General features: G+C 39.5%; 1 protein-coding gene across 4 annotated transcripts in view; it reads left to right on the forward strand.

Moving 5' to 3' along the window:
• drosha (drosha ribonuclease III) overlaps nucleotides 1–25,389 on the forward strand; it is a 231,618-nt gene that overhangs the window by 137,782 nt on the left and 68,447 nt on the right. For all 4 annotated transcript variants that reach the window (XM_036572116.1, XM_036572118.1, XM_036572114.1 and 1 more), the window contains 2 exons: nucleotides 6,990–7,034; nucleotides 13,773–13,930. In XM_036572116.1, the coding sequence (XP_036428009.1) occupies nucleotides 6,990–7,034; nucleotides 13,773–13,930 (203 nt within the window). The remainder of the gene's footprint in view (nucleotides 1–6,989; nucleotides 7,035–13,772; nucleotides 13,931–25,389) is intronic.

Raw genomic sequence — 25,389 nt, forward strand, 5'->3', positions numbered from 1 at the left:
AGGAGCTAGGACTTGAAACACCCCAAAATAATAATATTAATGTGCTACTGTTTACCTACACAGGTAGTTTAACTTAATCATAATTTAGCAGTCAAATGTTCTTTAACATCTGAATTTCTGTAAAAAAAAATGAAAGATTGTAAAGCTTTCTATACTTTTTTTCTTTGTTTTGTTCCCCAAATTTCCATTCCACCTTAAATGGAGCAGCAGGTACGTTCAGGCAGCTGTACAATCACTTTAATGGAACTGCTATACCATTTAAGGTAAATCGAGAAATTCAATAAGAAGCCAGCTTTAGCTTCATTGAATTTCTCAAGCCATTTGTGTCATATGTGCATCCCGTACAGTCATCCCTCTGACCGTCAGACACAGCTGGACTACGGGAATCATTAAAGTCACTCAAGCTTCAGTAGCAGCTGGTCCACTGCTTGTTGTGTTTACGAGGCCAGGAGACTGCAATGCAAGTCAAGCGGCTCCTCAGCCAAGCCTTATTGGTCTGCTGTCCATGTTAGGCCCAAAAGACTGGCAATTCCCTTAGGTCCACTGCCTCGAAAACAAAGTGGACTACTTCAGATGCAATAGACTAGACAGCGGGAGGTAACTGAGGGTCTACTTCGTTTTCATTTTCCTTCGAAACATGACTGAAACATCCCTGACTCAACCACCCAGCTAAAGGGGGTAACGTTAGCGTGCTTTGCACTGTTTTGCACGTTGCGTTATCTGCACTTATGTTTGGAATATTGACGCAACGGTTCTGACGAATAGCATCCCTGAAGCAAGAATTTCGACTGGAGTACCAGATGAACCGGTCAACACTGATACTGACCTTTCCCCTCATCATGCCTGTTGTATTTCTGGCAGTGCTTTTAAAAGCTCCTCCTCTTCGTGTCATAGAAGGTCGTCCACTTTAGCTACCAACCGCTCTCTAAACTCATTTCAGCAGATGCGGCGTGTTTTCGTTCAACAGCCTGGTGGATGACTAAATGCAGCCCACTCGCTCTGCCTCTCTTTAAGCCTTCCCCCCATTCCACTGTCAGGATTTTCGAGTGTCATACAGTAGATGTCTGGCAACACAAAGAGCTTTCTGCTTCCACTATGGCTTTCCTTTTATTCCAGGAGACAGTGGGTGGTTTTATTTATTTATTTCTGGGTTTCGCCTTATTGTTCTCGTCAGTTTTGGAAAATGCGCAAAAAAATAAATAAATGTGTAAATAAATGAACACTCCAGTTTCAGAGCTGCATGCATTTGCCATTGATCACTAGTTCCTGCCTGTACAGCCTGTTATCATTTACATTTTATTAAGAATATAATTTCCTAAAGTAATAAGAAATGAAATTCTTATGAGTGTTCATTTTTTTATTTTTTTCCACAAGGGTTAATCGTAAAGTTGTGTTTTTTTTTTTGAAAGCATATTTTTATCTCTGCAGCTTGCGGTGATGTCTATAATTATCTTGCAAACACTTTCGGCAGAGTTGTTTCTCTTAAATAGCTTTTTAATTGAACCTTAATCACGCCGAGCATTTGGAGATGACTGTAATTGAAATACTTGAAGTTAACTCTGCAAAACACATAAGCAAGTCATGCTCCTGTGCCAAATTTGGATGTAATTATAAAGCCTTAATCAAAACCACAGTGCACATATGCGGTCTTCGCTTGGCTTAGTTATAACCAGACCTTACCAGTGCATGGAGTCTTTTTATTGTACTCGTAGTGTTTGAAGGTGAATTTAAGTTCTCTTTAAGTTCTGCGTTAAAAGTAAGGATGCAGTATGAATGACCTGTATATCATGATTGTCATATTTTACTTTCCTATTATGTCATCACTGTCATATCAAAACCTTGTATATATACCAGTCTAACTCTACAATTTGAAAGCACCCACTTTTTATGAAGGGACTGGTAGAAATGTAAAAGGTATACAGTACTTTGCAAAAGACAGAGACAATTTCCAGTTAAAATGGCCATTAGGTAACATTTTTGGGGAGATATCACTGTGTAAAGAAGGGAAAATTCAAAGGAAATTAAGTGGGGAACAAACAGGAGTTTCTGAAACATGGAGTTCAAAAAATTCTCAGAAGTTACAGACAAAATTGGACTACTGACAACCACCTGCAAGAGCTTGTAGACCACCCAACTGCTCTCATCAGATAAACAGTACTTAAAGCTTTCATCTTTGAAAGAGGAGAGAAACTACAGCTCCACTCTTTCTTCTGAGAAAAAAAAAATTGCAAATCACCCAAAGAAGGTCCTGGTGTTCACAAAATAATGAACTGACCACCCCAAAGTCCAGAGCTCTGAATGTGTTCAGGATTACTTGCACTGTAAAATGGCTCGTCAGTTCAACCTAAAAACTTTACTTCATGTGGTAACAAGTAAATTATACAGCAGCGTTTTGGGGCCACTGTTCAAAGAAATAAAAATAATAGACTTTGAGAATTAAGTCGTAATATTTTGAGGAAAAAAGTCATTTTTAACATAAAATTGTAATATTTTGAGAATAAAGTCTTAATATTTCAATAATAAAGTCATAAAGTTACAGAATAAACTTGTGACATTTCAAATAAAGTGGGCTAACTGTAGGGGGGCTGCCGTAAGGCCTTGGGGCCTCGGTTGCTGTAGTCGTGACAAATGCCGAGCGCGCCGGAGTTCCGCTCCTTCGGGATCGATCATTTTAATTATCGTTCTCATTGTCTCCTGTGAAACCACATGCCCTCTTCGAATGCTGTATGACTTTTTATGCTAAAATATTATGACTTTATTCTCAAAATATTATGACTTTATTCTCAAAATATCATACCATACGACTTTTTATCTTGAAATATTACGACTTTTGATTTAAAAGTTTTAGAATAATCACGTTTATTGTCACATCACATTACACAGGTGGGAAGGTGAGTGAAAATCTTAGGTGCGTAGCCTCCTTGTATTACTTTGCACTGTTTCAAATGTACAGTTGTACAGTAATAAGTTCTGAAATAAAACTAAAATGTACTGTTGTACACATTTCCGTATGTGCAGTTAGTCTGAGGTAGATAAATAAATGAGATGCAGGTACACAGGCGATATAATATTGATAAAAAAAGTATAGATTTGCTAGATTGAAGGTGCAGTAAGATCAGAGTGAGTCTGTTGATGTGGATGTGGTGTAGATTGTCCCTGGAGATCATCATGATGGTGATTCAGAGGTGTACCACTTTATTCTCGAAGTCTACTATTTTAAAAGTTTTTAACAGCGGCCCTAAAGCGCTGTCGTAAAATTAACTAGTTTTATTCAAACTTAATACGTCTGATGAATGATTCTTTGAATCAAAGTCATTTTTGATTCAATTGCTTGTTACTACATGAAACTTCATTTTTTAGGTTGAACTGATGAGCCATTTTATACAGTGTGGATTGTGAGAAGCAGAAAAACTTCTAAGACTGAACTTTAAAGGTGTGGAAAAATATCCCTGCAGATTTCTTTAAAACTGAAGCAAGTCTCCTAAAAAGACTCAAAGCTGTAATAAAGGCAGTGTGGACACAGTAAATACTGAAAAATATTGAAAGTATATTTAGTTGCTGAGACTTCTGTGATTTTCTAGCCAGAATGATACAATATATCTAAAGAAGTAGCTGCTAATCTTGCTAACTAGTACCGAAATGCACGGCATGATTGTGGTAATCATTTTTTAATTACTTAGTGTAACTGTCAAGTTGCATGGAAATGATTTATTTCTAGTTGCATGAAGGTTTCACCATGTAAAGCCAGCCTTATGTACTAAATGATGCATTGTGTGATTCTAAATGTCAGTCGGTGAGGTTAACTGCTACTGACTCGGGATGTAAAGTGGCTCATGAACTGTAATGACAGTGACACTAATAGTGGTGCCTAGAGGCCGAAGCAGACTTTAAAAGCCACACTCAGGGAAGTGGACACCATCACGCGTGGGCGATGCTTGGAAAACCAGCTATGTGTTGCTTCCAAGAAAGACATCCAAATTAAAGCTGAAATGAAAATAAAATAATACGCAAAACCCAAAAAAAGTGAACTGCGCTAAAGGCTACTGAAGCGTACGACAAGATGGGCTATCACATGATAAGCTGGGCTTTTGTTTATGTTACATTTCATGAATGACCACTCCCTGTAACTAAAACATGGCCTTCAGGCAGTCAGTATAGTGTGTTCAAATAAAACGTTAACATGTTTGTGAATAAGCATCAACTTAGCAACTTGCTAGAAATTAGCTAGCAATGCTGACAAGCTACATTCCAAAACTGTTTCCAGTGGCAACACATACACATACTAGTATACACCGATCAGGCATAACATTATGACCACCTCCTTGTTTCTACACTCATTGTTCATTTTATCAGCTCCACTTACTATATAGGTGCACTTTGTAGTTCTACAGTTACAGACTGTAGTCCATCTGTTTCTCTGTATACTTTGTTAGCCCCCTTTTACCCTGTTCTTCAGTGGTCAGGACCCCCATGGACCCTCACAGAGCAGGTACTACTTGGGTGGTGGATCATTCTCAGCTCTGCAATAACACTGACGTGGTGGTGGTGTGTTAGTGTGTGTTGCGCTGGTACGAGTGGGTCAGACACAGCAGTGCTGCTGGAGTTTTTAAACACTGTGTCCACTCACTGTCCACTCTATTAGACACTCCTACCTTGTCAGTCCAACCTGCAGTGCTGAGAATGATCCACCACCCAAATAGTACCTGCTCTGTGAGGGTCCATGGGGGTCCTAACCACTGAAGAACAGGGTAAAAGTGGGCTAACAAAGTATACAGAGAAACAGATGGACTACAGTCTGTAATTGTAGAACTACAAAGTGCCCCTATATAGTAAGTGGAGCTGATAAAATGGACAATGAGTGTAGAAACAAGGAGGTGGTCATAATGTTATGCCTGATCAGTGTATATAAGTTATTTTACACTTGAAACAGCTGGTAGTAGCACAGCAACTTGCAGTATTTGCAGAGCTAAAGTTTCGCTTTTCCTTGAATGTTTAGATTTTATATACAGCTTTATTGTTGCGCTCAGAAGTTTACACTGAAAATATAATTACTGTTTATTTTGCTGCTGCATCATTCAGAAGCTTATTAGTAAAGTTTTTTGTAATACGTCGTTCTTGTTTTTCATTCTTATTCAATTTCTTCTGCTCTAGTCACAGCCTCTTGTAAGACACAGTGAGGTATACAGAATTCAAATACCATTTTTGTATCGTCCAATTCCCTGAGTTTAGGTTTTAGAGAAGAACACCTGGGATTAGGGCATTCTCTCCTGCAGAGCCATAGCGAAGACCTTAAACATCCCTGTCAGTGCAACTAGTTCAATAGTATGCAAGTGGAAAGTTCATGGAACCACAGGAGAGAAGCCAGCAGTCGCTTGAAAAGAGTTGCAGGACGACCTGAAAGCAGCAGAAACAGCAGTTACACAGAGACCAGTGAGCAACGAACTGTACTATAATCATCTCCATTCCTACACCACACACAAAACTCCTCTGCTTAAAAAAAAGCACTAAAAGTTTGCTCACAAGCATTTAGACAAATCCAAACTCTCTTAAAACAATGTACTCTTGTGAGAAAACACAGAAATAGAACTCTGGCCATATTCAGCTCGACATGTTAGGAGAAAGAAGGTTTGCACATGTGATCCCAAGTTCACCCACAGTGAAGCATGAAGGTGGTAGCATTATGACAGGGGCTGCTTCTCTGCAAACAGTCCCGGGGCTTTACACATCACTGAGGGACGCATGAGTGGAGTAGTGAAGCAGGACGTATTAGAGGAGAATTAAATCTCAGATTAAGAGACTGAATCTGAAGAGAAGATGGACATTTCAAGACAACAACCCCAGACAGCCAACATAAGACTGGGTTCTCAAAAAGGGGTCTAAATACTGTACTTTTGTGTATTTATTTGTTGGTTCATATTTATATATAAAGTGAAAAGACTTTGTGTGTGAATTTGTAGTGTGTGCGTACTTTTTCCCCCTTACTCCATGGATTATGTGTGCGGAAGTTCTGCTTGTGTGTGTTTTTATTATTTGTACTTGTGTCTGGATTATAATAGTTTAATAAACGGTTGTTGTTTATTAGTTATTGTTGGTTATTTCTGACTTAAAAGAAGCCTTTTGTTACTTTACTGACCAAAAACGAATTACTTTTTGGACGATCTTGAAAAAGCTCTTCAAGGGCTCTTTAGTAAAGACAATGGTTCTGTTTAGAACCAGAAGTTCTATATATAGAACCATTTTAAGCTTAAATGGTTCCTTGCATGGTGAAATGGTGATTTTTGATGGTGAAGTTGTTGTATATGGTTACATATAGAGCCTTTTTGAAAATGGTTCCACCAAAAAGAGTTTGTCTATTGTTACGATGTCAAGCTTGCAACAATAGCACCATTTCATCATGCAAAAGAACCATTTAAGTGTGAAATAGAACCATTCTCTGTACTAAAGAACCCTTGAGGAACCATCTTTAAGAGTGTACATATACTTAAAGAAGTGAGTCATTTTCTGAGCTGACAGTTTTTGAGCCATACTTTGATGTAAATGATAAATGTGTAGGGTTTGATTTCGCTGACATATTGACAAGTGGATCAGCTACTTGCACCTCACAAACATCACTGGAAAGCTTGATGTGTTCAGACACTCATGCTGGCTTGCTTGTCTAATTATTTACCTACTTAAATATTTATTTTTCTATTTCTTTCCTACTTTCTTTTTGCATTTTAATCCTCTTCCCTGAAGAATAAGTGAGAGCAAAGCAGCTGTTGGACTGCTTTAAATTTTGATTAACCTTTAACACAAGACTAAAAGGTGCAGAACTGTACGCTCCGTCAGATTTTTGGACTTAATAGGGTTTGGTGTGTGAAAAACGGTGTCTTCTCACACTCCGAGCTCAGAGGATAGCTCATTAATGCAGTCTCAGACTCCAGAGCCAGATTCCGTCTTACATAACGTCAATTATTAGCTTATTCTTCTGTTCTTGCTTTTCTCTGCAGGACCTTAGGGAGGTCTGGCTGAACTACCCTCCACATCCATTACAGGTGAGTACACATCAGACTGGAGGAATGCCTTAATACTGTTGCTTATGAAGTGTTTGGTTATTTCTGAAGGTGCTCTGAAGTCTCTGAAGTCGACGCTCCCTCACACATCCAGCGCTACACCTTGTCCACACTAATGCTGCTACTTCAGAAAGCGCTGTTATCTTGTCACAATTGTTCCAGCCACGTTAGCTTTCTGTGGAATTTTTACGTCAAATTCAAACACATTTCTGTCCACATTAGCGCTTTTACACTGTTTTCAAAAAGGTGTTTTTTTCCACATTTACAGGTTTACATCATTTTCAAAACCTCCACATAGAAGCCATGAGCCGTTGTTATAATTTTCTGGGTTGTTTTCTTGAGAAAACAAGTTAATTATCTTGTAATTTCAAGATAACAACTTTGTTATTGTGAGATCACAAGATAATTAACTCGTTAACTCAAGAAAACTTTATTTCGAGTTTACAAGATAATTAACTCGTTAACTTGAGAAAACAACTTTGTCTTGAGTTTACAAGATAATTAACTCGTTAACTCAAGAAAATAGCTTTGTCTTGAGTTTACAAGATAATTAACTCGTTAACTTGAGAAAACAACTTTATCTTGCGATTGCAAGAATAATTAACTTATCTCGAGAAAACAGCTTTGTTATCTTGAGATCCCAGAATAATTAACTCGTCATCTCAAGAAAACAACTTTATCTTGAGTTTGCGAGATAATGAACTCGTCATCTCAAGAAAAGACAACTTTGACTTGAGATCACAAAATTATTCTTATCTCAAGAAAACAACTTTATCTTGAGATCACAAGAAATTAACATTGTTATCTTGAGATCACAAGATAATTAACTCCTTTTCTCAAGAAAACGTTATCTTGAGAGCACAAGATAATTAACTTGTTATCTCAAGATAATAACTTTTGTTATTTCAAGATTAGATTATTAACTTGTTATTTCACGATATCAATCCAGAAAATTATAACTACCTCATGGCCTCTGTGGACGTCAGTCGTTTCTACATCACGTCAAAATGTTTTCTATTCATCTTGGCATTCTTTAATTGTTTTCCTCTCTCTCTCTCTCTCTCTCTCTCTCTCTCTCTCTCTCTCTCTCTCTCTATCTCTCTCAATCTCTCTCTCTCTTTCTTTCTTCTCCTCTCTATCTTTCTCTCTCCATCCCTCTCCCTCCCTCCCTCTCTTTTCTCTCTCTCTCTCTCTATCTCTCTCAATCTCTCTCTCTCTTTCTTTCTTCTCCTCTCTATCTTTCTCTCTCCATCCCTCTCCCTCCCTCCCTCTCTTTTCTCTCTCTCTTTCACCCTCTCTTTGTCTGTTTCTGTCTCTCTCTCCCTCTCTCCTCTTTCTTCTCTCTCTCCCTGTCTCTCTGTCTCTCTCTCTCTCTCTCTTCTCTCTCCGTCTGTTTTCTCTCTCCTCATTTCTCTCTTTCCTCATCTCTCTCTTTCTCTCTCTCTCTCTCTCATCTCATCCTCCATCTGTCTCTCTCTCTCTTCTCCTCTCTCTCTCCCCCTCCCCTCATCTCTCCTCATTTCTCTCTCTCCCTTCCCTCATCTCTTCTCAGTTCTCTCTCTCTCTCTCTCTCTCTCTCTCTCTCTCTCTCTCTCTCTCTCTCTCTGTCTCTCTTTCTCTCTCTCTCTCTCTGTATCTCTCTGCCTCTCTCTCTGTCAGATGAAAGGACAGAGTGAATGTTTTTGAAATTTTGAAATTAGGATTTGGAATCAGAGATCAAAGATGTAGTAACAGGATTACAGAGGAACGTCACACAGCACTCAGGGGAATACTCACTGCAGAGAGAGAGTGTGTGTGTGTGCGTGTGCGTGTGCGTGTGCGTGTGTGTGTGTGTGTGTGTGTGTGTGTGGAATATTGTTGAGTCAGTGGGTCTGTTTGTGGGTGTGTGGGTGTTTTTCTGTCGTTTTTTTTTCTCTCTCTCTCTCTGGTCTTGAACTTTGCTTTAATCATGGCTGGAACTGAGAAGGATGTTCTGAAAGGTCAAAGAGGCTTCAAGCTTAAAGTTCTCAATCACAGCCAGCTGTCTTCATCTCCCCAATGTGTGTGTGTGTGTGTGTGTGTGTGTGTGTGTGTGTGGTGTGTTTCTGCATGTCTTTATGTTCCTGAGTGTGTACACTCTGCTCTGGTTTACATGTTACTGTGTGAATGAACTAACTGAATGAACTGACCACTTCTAGGCAGAGAGCCAATGCATAGACTGAACAGCAGAGAGAGAGAGAATGAGATATAGAGTTAGTGAGAGAGGCACAGAGAGAAGGAAAGTAAGACAGAGAAACAGAGTGAGGGGGACAGAGAGGAGAGAGAGAGGGGGACAGAGAGGAGAGTGAGAGAGAAACAGAGTGAAGGGAATAGAGAGTAGAGTGAGACAGAGAAACAGTGAAGGGGATAGAGAGTAGAGTGAGACAGAGAAACAGTGAAGGGGATAGAGAGTAGAGTGAGACAGAAACAAATTGGGGGGGCAGAGAGGAGAGTGAGAGAGAGAAACAGTGAGGGGGATAGAGAGGAGAGTGAGACAGAGAAACAGTGAGGGGTATCGAGAGAAGAGTGAGACAGAGAGAGAATGAGAGTGAGACTGAGAGAAACAGAATGAAAGAGAGAGAAACAAAGACAGTAAAGGAGAGAAAGATATAGGGAGTAAGGAAGAGGGAGAGCGAGACAGAAACAGTGAGAGAGAAGAGAGGAGGAGTGTGTGAGAGTGTCAGAAAGAGAGATGAGAGCGAGAGAGAAAGAAAGAAACGGATTGTGAGAGAGAGAAGGAAGGGGGGCGAGGGAGGCAAAGAAAGAAAGTAGGAGAGCAAGAGGAAGAGTGATGCAACCTCTGGGCCCATGTTCTGAGATGAGATTAGCAGCTCCGCCTGAACCAAGAAACAAAACAACCTGCCCCAGGGCACAGTGTGGTAGGACTTTCATGCAGCCTGTTGTTCTCCACCAAGATCCACAAAGATACATCCTGCAAGCCGCCTCACGTCTTGATTTGGCAGGATTATGAATTATCCAAGAGGTAGAAAAGAAGCAACCATTTAGAATAGAAAACGGACCTAGGACTGGGCCTTGAGGAACACCTTTTGCTTTACATGAGTGACTACCGAGGTCACGTTTATCTTAACTTAGGAAGAAAGCCTCAGTTCAGATTTGTAAATACAACCGGAGTGAGTAGAGAATGTGGAATGTAGCTCTTCTTGGTTGCTGGAAGGCAAAAAAAAAGAAGCCCCCTGGTCTGAGGCTAAGTATAGCAGCAGCGCTATCGCTGCTTTGTGCTCCGTTAGGTCAGCAGGATCATTCGCCGCTCGTCACGCTCACCTTCATTTCTTTTCTTTTTTCTCTCTAACTGCCTCACTGTCTTTGCTTTCAGCTTGCCGGCATAATCTCGCAACTTTGCATTACCACATGCCGACTGGAGTTCAAATCCTGTTTCGCTTTGGCTGGAACAAATGCTCCTACATATGTTTTTTGACTCCCAGATTTTCCACAGTGTCATGCTAATTTGCTGCCACGGGCGCGAGGCGGCCCTTTCTTCTCCGTCTGCTTAGGAGTAAAACTTGGCTGCTTCTGAGGTAAACACCTCATAAGGACCACCGGCTTCATAATTGCGTCTGTCAAGAGTGGTAAACTGGGACCGTCTGTGCCAGCAAGCCCAGAGCCTTGTGTCAGCGGCAAGGGAAATGTCGTTAGTCGTGACGAGGTGACGGCTGGCATTTGGAGCGGCGTTGTTAATTAAGAGCACCTCGTTGAGGAGGCAGACGGCAAATGCTTTTGTGGGCAAAGCGAGAGAAAGAGACCATGACATTGGCAGCCTCAAACCAATTAAAATGTTGACTTTGAAGCGTCGTTAGCACCACATGTCGTTTGCTTGACATTATGCTCTCTTCTGGAGATTCCACATTCAGAGTTTGTTTCGGCTTCCTGTAATGTATTCATTCATTTGCCTAAATGTGGAAAGAGCTGGTGACATTTCAGAGAGGTGGAAAGATATCGTAATTTAGCGCAACTTTTTGAGAAGTTAATCATGCTGGCTTAGGCACGGTGCAATAGCAGGAAGCAGTAAGCTGCGCCCCCCACCCACCCTCAACTTTTGTCCAAAATCTGTGATAGTGATCCTCTACAGAGACCACACTTCTGCACGTTTAAATGAACAATCACTATTTATACTTTCATGTCTCTTTTTTTTTTTTCTCAGTATGTTAAATAAATGGTCAAATAAATAGAAATTGCGCACTTAGGTTTGCAGAAAACTGCCATATTTAAGTATGTTTCCTGAAGAAGTTTTAATTTATTTAACTGTTTTAACGTATTTTCACTTAGAAAATCAATTAAAAGGGCAGTTTTACCAGGGGTTTTCTAACTTTTGCTAACCATCTAACTATATTTTGAATTGAAGTTTCAATCAAATTGACTAAAATTTGACTTTTCATACATTTTTTTTTTTCTTGGAATGAGCCGCAGCTATCCATAGAGCTATCAATGCTTAAATCCCTTTTGTAGCGATAAAGGAAAATACAGAGTGAGACAAGCCCGCATCTGCTTTCAGAATGATCCCTTTATTGAAGTAGCAAAAGCAATTTTTAATAATTGAGCTAACCGGAATCCAAAGTTTGCACCACTGGGTCACCAACTTTCAGCACTACATACACGTTAAAGCAGCAAATAAAGCTATTTTCTGCTCTTAGGATCCCCGTACAGTTGTGGAGTGTGTTTCATTTGTATGCCTCTGTCGTAAATGCAAACCGCGCTTTGAGCCCCCTCATGAATAGCTGCACACATGCATTTGTTGATGAGCTGAAGGATACAGAATATGACTCCCCTTTGCAGGCACGCATGTCATGCAGGCATATGGATGCTCCGGATTACACTTGTGACTTCAGTTGTTTCCATGTGCAAATAAGCGAAAATGGAACTGTAATCTGTAGCATCCAAATGCATGTGTGACAGGGATTCGGAATTCAGCACAACACCGGCAAAGGAGCATCAGGAGAAAGAACCTTGTTGACTTACAAGGCAGAGTGATTACAGGATTTTATTACAGGAGGTTGTAAACTTTCATGTCTTATTTGACATGAGATTGATAGACTGACCAAAGTTTTTGGTGTGAGATTAATTTATTTCTTTGCATGAAACAGACTAAGGTTAGATTATTTTTCATTTGAAAACTTTAAAACACCATGTCACAAAAAAGACCCCAAGTGGCCTTCATGGTGCAATGCCAAAGCCAGTAGCCCTTTCAGAAATTTTGGAAGAAATGTCATTTTTGAGTTATGGTTAGAGTGGTTAGTTTACTACGCCAGGTGGTCTGACCTCAAGAAAACCATGCCAGTGTTTTTCCAAACCAGTTTAAACTCAAGTTCAAGGGCAAAAGTACAAGTACATGCCTGTTTAATTTGAAATTAGTCTGAAAAGTCAGGTAGCACAACCAGTAAGTCAAATAATGCAACCAGACCAGCATAGTTTTAATAACTGAAATAGGCAGTTAAAACTGATAACACTAGCAATATTTAAAATATAACATACACATAGATATAAATGCAAATATATATGCAGATATAAAAATGCACATAATGTCATTTTTAATTTGATTTTTAAAAATTGTCATTCTAAAATTGTTATTGACCCACATGCTAATAACATTAGTCGTAGCTAGATAGCTGAGATTGGAGTTTGTGTATGTGTAACATTACACTGTTATTAGTCTTGCATGGTAATATTTGACATAAACCAAAAAAAAGTCTTATAGTTAAATACAGACATGCAGACTTGCCTTTCCGCAAAATTCGTTTTGGATGTACAACATGCCATTCCTGGGAATCGCATAGATTTGATGAGTTTTTAGTTTAGGGAAGAAGGGGAGGGGTCCTTTCCCTCCTCTCCCTTAAACACAGTACAACGGACAATCAGTCAAAGATAACATTAAAGAAACGTGAAATGAGAGCCGTGTTTCGTCAGCGGTGAAGTTGGTTTCATTTTCACATTTTCAGATTTTGTTCTTCAGTAGTGTTAGAACAGTGGCCAAAAAAAAGTTGTGTGAAATGATCATTGTTAACAACCAACGCAGTCAGCTTCTTTTTTGTTCTTGCCTGAATTGGATGTATTCGAAATTTATTGATTTCTGTGGACTGTTGTAACTACAATGAGAGCTTAGTGACCGTCTATGACATTGCAAGTGGCAATCATCGGGGTCCAAGCACTATGCGCCATTATGGAGCCAGTACGACACAAATGATAGGCAAAGTTTTTAGAAAGGCCTCAATATAAATAATAGATGTAGGGTCTCAAAAGAAGATATCAAGCAGCATTTTAACAAAAAAGCATTTTAACAAAAAAGTCAAAATACCCAGAAAGCTGTGTGGTACAAAACTTGTATTTATATAGTTGAACTAAATCATTCCACAGCATTTATCACTGTATTTGAGTCTTAGAATGAATCAGCATTTTCATGTTAAAATCTTCTAGGAATGCTGCTGCCAGATCCCTCTACAAAAAATTGGTTTCTCATGAGTTTAGAATTATTTTTATGGTAGTGATTGCGACAGTTCTACTGAAAGTCATTTGTTTTACGACTTGACTTTTTTCTATAATGTTGTTATCTAAGCTCCAGTGCTTTGAGCAGTTATCCTTGTCCTCATCCCTGTCACAACATTAAAGTGACTTTTTTTTTTTTATTGTTTATAAACAATAAAGTTACTTGGTGTATGTACACTGTACTGAAGTGCCATGGTGTGTTTTCAGGTGCAGGAGCCGGTGACGGACAGGCAGCTGATCGAGTCCTCTCCTGTACTGCAGAAACTAACGGACTTCGAGAAGGCCATCGGAGTTCTGTTCACACACGTCCGGCTACTGGCCCGAGCCTTCACACTCCGCACCGTGGGCTTCAACCACCTCACGCTGTAAGTGCGCATATGTATGTGTGTGTTTGCTTGTCTGCGCTTGTTGGTATGCAAGGCGTTTACCTTACTCTGTTTGAAATGGAGCTTTAAAGGAATATTTCAGCATTGTTCAGTCTAATCTCTATCTGCTGCATCTGTAATGTACCCAACACATCTGGGTACACTGGCTCAGTTACCATAGACAATAAATTTGACACATTTTCTTGTACATAGAAAGGAATAGAAAACCCACTTATGATAGAAACCAGGGTAGTTGCTGAATTCAGCGAATAAAATGTTGAAATACACTGTATAGTGCAGCGTATCTTTATCTATATATTTACCAAGTGTTGGGCATTTCAGTCAGATTTGACATTTATATAAAAAAAAAAGAAAAATAATTTAAAAAATACTTACACCTACGAAAAAAACCTTGGATTATGGATGTGCATTCTGACTCATTGTGATATTCAATCTGTTAGAGTTAATGAATGGATGATCAGTTTACCACAGAGAAGAAAGCAGTGACAAAAAAAAGAACTTTGGCTGAAATTAACATATCGCTGTAGGTGCTAACCCTAGTGTTAAAAGGCTAAAACATCAGTAGGCAAATATTTAGACGCACACCAAGGAATACATTTGAAAAGAATACATTCATCGAAGTCTGAAGAGGCTGCTAAAGGTCTGCACGGGCTTACTTATTAATGCCTGCACCCACGCGCTTCAACCACTCTCTTTCCTTTTTCTGTATCAACATTATTTTTATTTGTATCAGCATTATACTGTTAGCTAAGTACAAGACGTCTGCAAGTCAGCCGAAATGAAATTAAAGCCAAAGGAGATGCCGAGACACAGTTTAAGCAGTCAAAACTATTTTCTTAGGAAAAAAATCAGTTACATTTTGTGCATATGTTATTTATAACATGTTATGGAGCCTTTTGCGTTTTGTCGCTTGTAATAATTATTAACATACTAACCTGTTTACGCACAATGATCGCAGTGCCTCAGAATGAATCCCGTCTGCAGATTATTTCTCAGGTCATGCGGGACCCACAGATGAACCCACCTTGTGCAAACCAGAAAAATGGATTTTCATTGTTGGGCAATAGCTAACATTACCTAGAGTAGTCAGCCCAGTTAGTGAAGAAACCGCACTGCCTCTGTCTTCTTACGTCAGTAACCTCAACAACATGCTCAAACTCAGGCACTCATATTTCAGAGTAGCAAAGTTGAATATAATATCCACAAAGAAGAATTAAGCGGTCACACAGTTCAGTCCCATCAAAACATTAAACTGGCTTACTGAGTTATATTATTGTTTGTCCCTCTGTCTGTCTGTCTGTCCCTGTCTCTGTCTGTCTGTCTGTCTGTCCATCTTTCTATCTGTCTAACTATCTGTCTGTCTCTCCCTCTGTTTGTCTGTCTGTGTGCCTGCCTGCCTGCCCCTCTCTCTCTCTCTGTCTGTCTGTCTGTCCATCCGTCCGTCCATCTGTGTCCATCTTTCTGTCTATCGACCTGTCTGTCTATCTGTCTGTCTATCTGTCTGTCCATTCGTCTTTCTGTCTGTCTACTCATCTGTCTGTATGTCTGTCTGTCTGTCTGCCTATCTATCTATCCATCTATCTATCTATCTGCCTGCTTGTCTGTCCATCTATCTATCTATCTATCTATCTATCTATCTATCTATCTATCTATCTGTCTATCTGCCTGCTTGTCTGTCCATCTATCTATCTATCTATCTATCTATCTGCCTGCTTGTCTGTCCATCTATCTATCTATCTATCTATCTTATCTATATATCTGTCTATCTGCCTGCTTGTCTGTCATCTATCTATCTATCTATCTATCTATCTATCTATCTATCTATATATCTGTCTATCTGCCTGCTTGTCTATCTATCTATCTATCTATCTATCTATCTATCTGTCTATCTGCCTGCTTGTCTATCTATCTATCTATCTATCTATCTATCTGTCTATCTGCCTGCTTGTCTATCTATCTATCTATCTATCTATCTATCTCCCTGTCTGTCTGTCTGTCTGTCTGTCTGTCTGACTATCTGTCTGACTGTCTATCTGTCTTTCTATCCATCCACCTCTCTGTATATCATTCTGTTATCCTTACTCCATAATAGGAACAAATTGGCGTGTGTGTGTGAGAGAGAGGCAGAAAGAGCTGAGGCGGGGGGGGTGGATGGGGGGTTGGGGGGGAGAACAGCATCGTTGGTGTTGGAATTGTCTATAAATGCCAGCCTGCCTGGAGCGCATGGTCACTGCCATTGATTTTGCCTTTCTGACTGATGGCCCGTTGCAGTCGATGTTGACACTGTGCCAGATATCCAGCCTTCCGCAGCCTCCGAACCCCACCGGGACTCCCCCACCCCTCCACCCTGCCTCCACCAGTCAGCTTATCCCGTTAGTGCTGCTGTATCATGGGACGTGAAGTTTTTACCGCACTCCATCTAAATTTAGACTACATCTAATAGTCTGACTCTGACCTTGGAACAGAACCTTGAAGGACTTCACTGAAAGCAAAGAACAAAGAAGGAAATAAACAAAAGCTCTAAAGCTGTTCACGTTGGTCTAAAGTGATGAAATTTTGTGTAGTTGTACCTTAGATGAACCAGCCGTGTAACAGAATTCATATTTGGTTTCATATGATACAGAAAAGGCATAATTAAGCTAGATTAAGCAAAAAGGAAAGCCTGAAGATGTTTTACGTTAATGTTTCCAGTCTTAGTTTATTAGATCACTCAACATTATAAAAGTTTAATATTTGAGACTTTAGAATGACACAGTGGAGCTTTGTCTGTTTTTTTAGCAGCATAAAAGAAATAAACAAAAGCTGTGCTTTGTAATGCTTCAGTCTAATCCACTAGCCACAAGCTCGTTTGTTGGCCTCAAGTTAATGTAGTAGCCACAGCACAATACAGATACATGAGGAAGATTTGCTTGAGCAGGATTTTACTTAAAACAGCCTCTTCTTCCTGCATCACGTGTTGTTTTGCAATGTTCCTCCTGTGTGTGGAAAGTAAATTTAGCTTATAATCCAAAAAAGTGAAGAATAATTTCACATATTGAGGTTCTTTATTACATATTCCAATTTATTGCAAGCAGTTTTCGCCTCAAATCGTCTTTTTCAGTTTACAGTGGATTTCACATAGAATTTAATTTACACATGTGAAAAAGACATTTTTACTAGTGAAAAGTAAATTTTTTACTTGTCATTTTTTCTGAAGTTTTACTAGTCAACATTTAATATTTACTAATAAATTTACTAGTAAAGTTTCCTGATATCAAGAAGAATAAAAGCTGATATGGCATGCTGTAGTTATTAGACTTCCAGCATAATTTAATTGTGTGGAAAAAAATTACCATGTTAGGAAAATTGTTACTGCAATTATAATGAATTGGAAAAAGGCTTGACTTCCTACCAGTAAGAAATGAAGATGCTTCAACTAAAAGTCATTATCATTAGATTTTTTGATTTTTTTTTTTAGTATCAGCAAAATTGTCTGATAAAGAAACTGAGAAAAATATCTCTACCAAACAGTTTACTAATATTTGCCAGCACAGATATTTTCTCCGACACGTTATCCTTTGTGGTAGCCAACCAGAGCTTCATTTGCCATGGTTCTTTAATACGTATGACCTCATTTACATGTGTATTTTGATTGGCTTTTGGCCAGGACACAGGCGAAAATACTGCTGCATTAAAAAACACCAGTGTGCGAATCACCGCCACTGTGACTTTATAAATGCCTTTTATTTTCCATGCCCCACATTTTGCACAGCATTGTATGTGGCCTAATATTTTTATTTGTACATCCCTAAACGTTTGACTGTACCCAGTGGGATTACATTCAGTGGGATCCAAATGTCTAAGACCACGCTGAAAATCTGGGATTGAATTTAGGATAGAATTTTGAAAACAAAATAAAAAAAAAGTTAGTACAAATAAAATAAGAAATATTCAAGATTCTGCATTATTTCTAGGTCGTTATTTAAATTTAAGCACATTTTTGTCTCCATGTTAAGACCTTTCTTCAAAATCAGTTTTTTTTTATTTGATTTGTGGCTTTTCTTTTTTTTTAGTCTTACCTCTCGATTTGAAGCTCTTGTTTAGACGACTCTCAGCTGGATTTGATTTACTGAGCAGATACTTTTTGTCACTATTAGCCATTAGTGATCAGAGTCCATGCTGGCTTAAGTGAACTGAATATAGTAAGGATTTTCTGCCATATGGTTTGTTTGTGATTTGATCCTTTTGATTTTTTTTTCCCCCCAGACAAGCTAAGAGAACATATGGACCCAAGGAAATTTGAAATTTCAAATATTAATGGGTTAATGACATTTTAAAATTGGTTCAGACGAAATAGCCCAGCAATAAGGCCTAATTAGATTCTATCTGTGGGTCCTCTTTGAAGAGTTGATCCAAATTACCCTTTCGTGAAGGGAACGTTCAAGGATACTCCATCACTTCACGCTAGTTCTGATTACAAGAAACTTCGTTGCCCACAGTTTGAGATGCTTCAGCCTTCATGCACTGCATCACGTCTCTGTTTAAATGGAACAGCTGTATCCAAATATAACTCCTCTAACTCACTTCAGTGAGGAAGTGGTGGTTTTACGGGCCAGAAGCAAGCTGTATCGGGGCTGATCAAATCCTCCTTGATGACTGTGGCATTTGTGCACGAACTTTCCATGTACAGGCTCAATTTTGCTCGATGGAGAATCCAAAAGGCCATTCACGATTGTTCTATTTGAGCAAAAGACAAAGCACGGCTGTATCTTGAGCCAAGAACATTATTAATGAAATTAGGGATACAGTCTTCAGCACACTTCCCGAGATAATTGCTTTTTTGTTATGCTTGCAGGTATGTTTGCTAATGGTGTGCATTATAATTGCCTCGTAATGTTTACCTCAGAAGAAGCAGCTTAACGTAAAGGCCTAATTAGCGTCTATCTGTGGGTCTCATCAAAGAGTCGATCCAAATTACACCCCATCAACAGTTGTTTGCATGCACTTTTTTTCAAGGTATGTGAGGGAAAAAATAGCTTTGTGTAAAAAGTCTACAGGCTTTAAGTGGAATCATGTCGCTTAATACGTCGATTAAAGGTGTAAATGCTGTGTACTTTTATTTCCAGTACAATGTGCTCATATTTTTATTTTGTCTGAAAGATGAGGCATTGTGGATCAAGGGAGAGATTAGAGTCTCTCAGTGCAGATCTAAATGTGTTTGTGTCGAAACAGTCAGTCCAAAACAGTTTATTCATTGTTATGAATAGGCTTTCAAAGCGGTGTTTGAAAAAGGACACTGATAAATCTTTTCCTAATTTTCTCCCCACTGTAGTCGTTTCCAGATCCACCCACTAGTTAGGACTCTCCCAATCATACAGTACCACCAGTGCTAGGAGGGCGAAGGCTAACACAGGCTTCCTCCGAGACCTGTGAAGCGTCACTGCATCTTGTCAAACTGCCGCTAACGCAACGCCATTGGACTGCCAAACACGCTCGGAGAAAGGCAGCAACCGCCAGATCTGTTACGTCAGCTAACAGACACCTGCGCTGACTGGCGTCGTGCTGAGTGATGGGGGGAGAGGGGGGCCATCCTACCCACCCATCCAGCTCGCGATCTCCTGATGATAGGGCCAATGCTTAGACGGTTGCCCCACTCGAGAGCCCCGCGATAAATTCATTTTTAAACAGGACCATCGATTTTACCCCCATCAGTTGGTGTGACCACACATTCCTAAAAAATATTTGAAAGTTATTTACCGCTACTGCAAACGTATAAACTAGTCTTAGTATTTGGACACGTGTAAACCTTTGTCCTAAAAACATATATTTATGGGTATATTTCTTTCAAAAACATAAACATTTTAAAATCAACATTATTCAAATATTATCACCTGTTCATTGTTTTCTGGGGTCACAACACCTGGCTTGGTAAAATGAACCAGCCTAACCCACACAACAAATTTCACAATAAGGCTTCTGACATTAGCCATTTACCATAAACGTCATGCTGGGTTCTTTTTTATGATTCAATATCCATCTAAGGCTGCATTCGCACAGCAGGGAAAAGTGGGCCAAGTCTGATTTTCTCACCAAATCCAATTTTTTTTGTTTGGCTGTTCACACTATGTGCTCCAAAACTGACCTGCATGTGCAGAAGACCAATGCGTCACGTTGCTTCACGCGGCTCGTCCAGAGGTAAACAATCATGACCGCCAACGAACGCCAGTCGCTCCCGGAGGGCTCAGTTTCATCTTCACCAGCATCACAGGAGCCATCATGGAGTTCCGATGGCTGACAGCTGGGCTCATCACCCAGAAAGTGTTCAAGCTCGCCGTAAAAAGGGCGCGGTCACTTTCTTGATCCGTGTCTGTTCTTTAAACGTTGCTTTTGGACTTTTAACTGTTCTTTGACGCTGCAGCCTTGTTCTGCTACAGCCGCGTTCGGCATTTCTTTCAAAATCTCTTTGAACATGGAGGGTTTTTGATAAGTCTTTTCTCATTTTTGTACAGAAACATCAGCCCAAACAGTCTCAGCAGCGCAAAATTATGGAGAATGTTGAGCTGGATTGACGTAAAAGTCGCATGAATTCCGATCTGGCTGTTCAGACTCATTTCTGCATATCGGATGCGTATCGGATTTCAGTACCACATCTGAAAGCGTATCAAATGAGCATTGAAAATGTCAGATTCAGCGTGTTTTTTTGCTGTTCACACTGACACACAGATGACACATCAAGCTTGTTGAGTTAAAATATGATTAAATAAATATGATAAATATTATAAATGTGGTGATAATTGTGAGGAAAGTGGAAACACCAACATTTATTGTTGTGGCATCAATACAGCCAAATGGTGTTAGTTGGATTTATAGTGTGTTGTGATTGTAAATGCCTCAGAATAACAGAATAGATATTTTTTGTAGCATTGCTAGAGTCTGACAGGAATTAGATTGCTTACATCTGCCTGAACTTTCCTGAATATACAGCCATCACAATGTTTAGCATAACTGCTAAGGCTTTACATGAAATGGAAATCATAATGCATTTTCTTTTCTTCAGTACTGTGGCATGTTTCCGAGTAAAGCGCAGCATCAGGGAAGGCCTCTGAGCTAACTCACTGATAAGTACAGGTGGTCGAAGGTCGAAGGTTAAATGTATATTATTGGTTAGTGTTCTCTTTCCCCTCTCACTGGTTTTCAGTGTTGTAGTTAAAAATCAGAGACGTTTTAGAAGTTGTAAAAATCATTACAATTTAATGGGGAATTATGAGAAAACAAGACGTTTGTCTTTTAAATGGCATGTGATGAATCGTGCCCACACGGAAACAGAGCATCTGATGTTTTTCATGCAGTGCTGCCCACAACTATCTGGGTTTTGTCATTTGCATTCTGATTGGCTGTCCATGTATGTGCACGTCCATGCAGAAACAGGAGATTATTTCTTTTTTCCTCCATAAAGTCTAGTCAGCAATAGTGACCGCCTGCCTGCACTTGACAATTATATGGAAAATAAGCCTTTCAGAGCAAGATATAGCCGTGTGATTGTCACAATCACCTTCTCCGACACGCCACGGCAAGCAGGAGGCTGTGATTGGTCGTTGAAAAAGTGTCAGTCAAACGGCCTCTTCCTGAAAACGTAAGCAGTTCAACTAGACGTTTTACTGAACTGATGAACTTCTTTATTTGACAGATTGAGCTTAAACTCTCACTGTGCTTGTTCTAAAGCCTACTTCAGAGTTAGGAACCGTCTCAAAAGTGCTGAAAGAAAAAGTGTAGCTATTATTAGTAGTAGCAGAAGTACTAACAGTACTATCTGCTAATGTGTCTGGATGCATCATCAGTGATTCAGGGGTTTACTGCAGTTATCTGAATAAGAGAATTCTGTTACCTCCACAGGCCTGTTGTTGGCTAATATGACTTTTCTGCCCACTCATGAAATGACGTAATTAAATCTTAGATGTTTTAGAGGTGAGGAACGGTCAGTACACTTTGCTTAAAGATCAGAGAAAAACTAGTATGTTTAATATGATCAAGGGTATGAACTAACAAAGTAAAAAAAAGTACATTTTTATTGCAGGTTGACTTTTAATAGAAATTCTACTTGACTTATGTCACTGAAATCAATAGCGTGACTAATCAGGCAGTGTAGATGACCCTGAAGTCAAAGTATGCTCTGTAAAAAGACTTGCTCTGATCGGTCATAGGCTGTAGGCTGGAATGTAGAGTTTGCACTCAGAACTCTGGTACCACTTCAGCTGCAGTAAAACTATGGACAGTGTATACTATATGGCCAAAAGTATGTGGACACCTTTCCTGATTATTGTGTTCAGGTGTTTCAGCCACGCCCATTGCAAAGATGTGTCAAAAATACACTACAAGCTGTTCCAAACTGCCTCTTGAAGAATGAAACTGTGCATCGGGAGCTTCATGAAATGGGTTTTCATGGCCGAGCAGCTGCACACAGGCCTAAGATCGCTGTGCACAATGACCAGCATTGGTCCATATAGACATGGTTTGACGAGTTTGGTGGGGAGGAACTCCAGTGGCCTGCCTGACTTCAACCCCACTAAACACCTTTGGAATGAATTGGAACACTGATTGTGAGCCAGGCCTTCTTGTCCAGCATCAGTGCCTGACCTCACAAATGCTTATTTGACTAGATGGGCACAATTTCCAACATACGGACTCCAAAATTCTGTGGAAAGCCTTCCCAGAAGGATGGGGGCAACTCCATATTAATGCCCATTGTTTTGAATGGGGTTTCCAGCATGCTCATAGAGGTGTGATGGTCAGGTGTCCACATACTTTAGACATATAGTGTAGAATTAAAAGAGAAAAAAAAACATAGCAACAAATGAAATATGATATTTATTGTAATACATTTCGTTATAGCCTAGGTGTACCTTGTTATATGGCTAATCAGTTTATAAACAACAGACTGGAGCCCCTCATGAGCCAAAATTGTGATTGGTCATGTATGTGTGACAATGGTATTATTATTTTATTTTATTAAAATTATTATTTTATTTTTCTCCTCAGATCCTTAGAGTGAGATGAAAAAAACGAGACCCAGTTTTCATCTCTTGTGAAAGCCATCAGTGTGTTGTCTCCCAGTAGACTTTTGAGCTGAGTGAGTGCAAAAATGTCTGAAAGCACTCGGTCTCACTCCTCATCCTCAAACCTGAAAGCACTAAAATTTGTTTGAAATCGCAGCTCGCACTCTCTGTGTTAATTCACAGTCGCACGGCTACACAAAACAGCATTGTTATTCTGGTTGCAGAAAAAAGTGTATACACTGCCCATCAAAAGTTTGGCAATGGAAATTTCAGATGGTTTTCCTTCCATTTTTCTTTGTTAAAACTGCAAAACTGAAAGAACAACTGCCAAAAGCCCTACCTTGGGAATAAAGCCAAAGGCCACACATTTTATCCCCTTGTTGTGGTGTCAGCACTCATCAGCACTCAAATCCTTCAGCTGTTTAAACCACCTTTGGGCTAAAAGAGTTTCAATCTGTTCTTTTAACAATAGCTTGGAAAAGAAAACTGTCACATCATCACTGAGGCTGCACCTGCTCTTTGATGAACATGAAGCGTTGAAGACAAATACACCCAAAAGATTAGCAAATGGACCAGCATGGACTTCAGTGTTGAGCTAGACTAATGCTAATAAGAGTAACTGCTATGTATAAGCAGTATATCTCATGTGGTGACTCATATACAGTACTGTGCCAGTCAATAACCACTGGTTATTTATATAATTTCCAGTCAAAACTGCTAATAAGTACAAGTTATTCATTTTTCAGGAGATATTTCAGAGGAGGTTAGAGATCAGATCCTTCACTTGCAAATTATAGAAAGATATAGAAAAGATGGAAGTCTTCACAACTGTGCAAGACCAGGTAGACCACCAAAGCGGCCTCCATAAAACGAGCAGTCAGTGTGTTTACATGCACTTAATAATCTGATAACTGCAGAAAATCAGATTTTGTCAGTAATCCGATCAAAGTGTTTACATGCACTTGGGTAATCTGATAATGGGAAACTCTGGGTCTACATGAGTCAGGCAGTAATTGGATTTCTGCTTTGCAACCAGCCAGTAAACTCACAGAAGAAGGCGTGACGTAAACATAATGTAAAACTCAAACTTCACGCTGCAACTTTTTTTTTTTTTAAACATCGCGACACTTTACCTGAAAATATGAACATACATCATCTAGAAGATGAGAAATATTTGAATCCTTCATTTCGTCAAGCATGTAGTTGGTTTCAGCGTCGCTCCAAAAGTGGTTTGCTTGCTTATTTCCGGTACCGCCGTCTGTTTTCGCACATGTGCAGACTGAGAAATCCGAAAGAAATCAGAGTAAGAGTTCACATGCACTGAGAAATCTGATTACTGACCTGAAATCCAGCTCTGTTTGTCAGATTTCTTAATCAGATTTCTAGACCTTACTCTGATCTAAGAAATCGTAATTTGCCGTTTACATGACCATTTTAATAATCAGAAAACTGCAGAAATCTGATTATGATCGGATTATTGAGTGCATGTAAACGCACTGATCTTTGAGAGAGAGAGGAGAAAATCAAGCTCCACTCAGAGTCCACAGCTGTTTCTGTCCATCCTTCCACTATGAGAAGACTCAGCGCTATGGGTCTGAAAGGATGTGTAGATGTCAAGAAGTCCTCACTGAGAAAAGGAGACACACAACAAAGAAGAAAATTTGCGGACTAAACGAAAGAAGCTGCTAATGTTCTCAGAACAATGGACTGACCACCCCAGAGTCCAGACGTCAGTATAACTGAATGTGTTTAGGATCACTTGGATCGTGAGCAGGAAATACTAAACTAACTACCAAGACTGAACTTTGGAGGTGCTGAAAAACATAAAATATAAAAATTTCTATGTAGAACTAAAGTCTCCTGAAAAGAGGAGAAGCTGTCATAAAGGCGAAGGGTGGACACACTAAACGATAGATATTTAGTTGTTGAGGCTTCGTCGAAGAGTCGTCCCTCATTTTGCACAGAACTGTATTTTTATCAAAAATGGGTTGAAATATGAATGTTCTGATCTGCACCAAGGCAAAACCGATCAACTTCTGAAGAGGCTTAATCCATACATAATGTAGTAACATAGGTCAAGAGTAGGTTAGCAACAACTAATCAATCAGTAATGGTATTTATTAGGTTAGTAATACTGATTATGGAAAAAAAATAGGGTTTTCATAATGCTCACGTTTGTTTATGTGATCTACAAAGTCATTCCGACATATTGTAGCACACCTCAGGAAGTATAGGGGGCGATATAGCTTCCATATGCTATTGTATCATTTAAGAAGTGCTCTATAATGGCTTATAACATTGATATAATCCATGTGATCATTCCAACTGATTGCAATACACTACAGGAAGTCATTGATGACATTGGGATGACATTGCTTAGATTGTTTATTATTGGTAGATTAATTG

Source organism: Colossoma macropomum, unplaced genomic scaffold (genome assembly GCF_904425465.1).
Source record: "Colossoma macropomum unplaced genomic scaffold, Colossoma_macropomum, whole genome shotgun sequence".
Taxonomy (NCBI): Eukaryota; Metazoa; Chordata; class Actinopteri; order Characiformes; family Serrasalmidae; genus Colossoma; species Colossoma macropomum.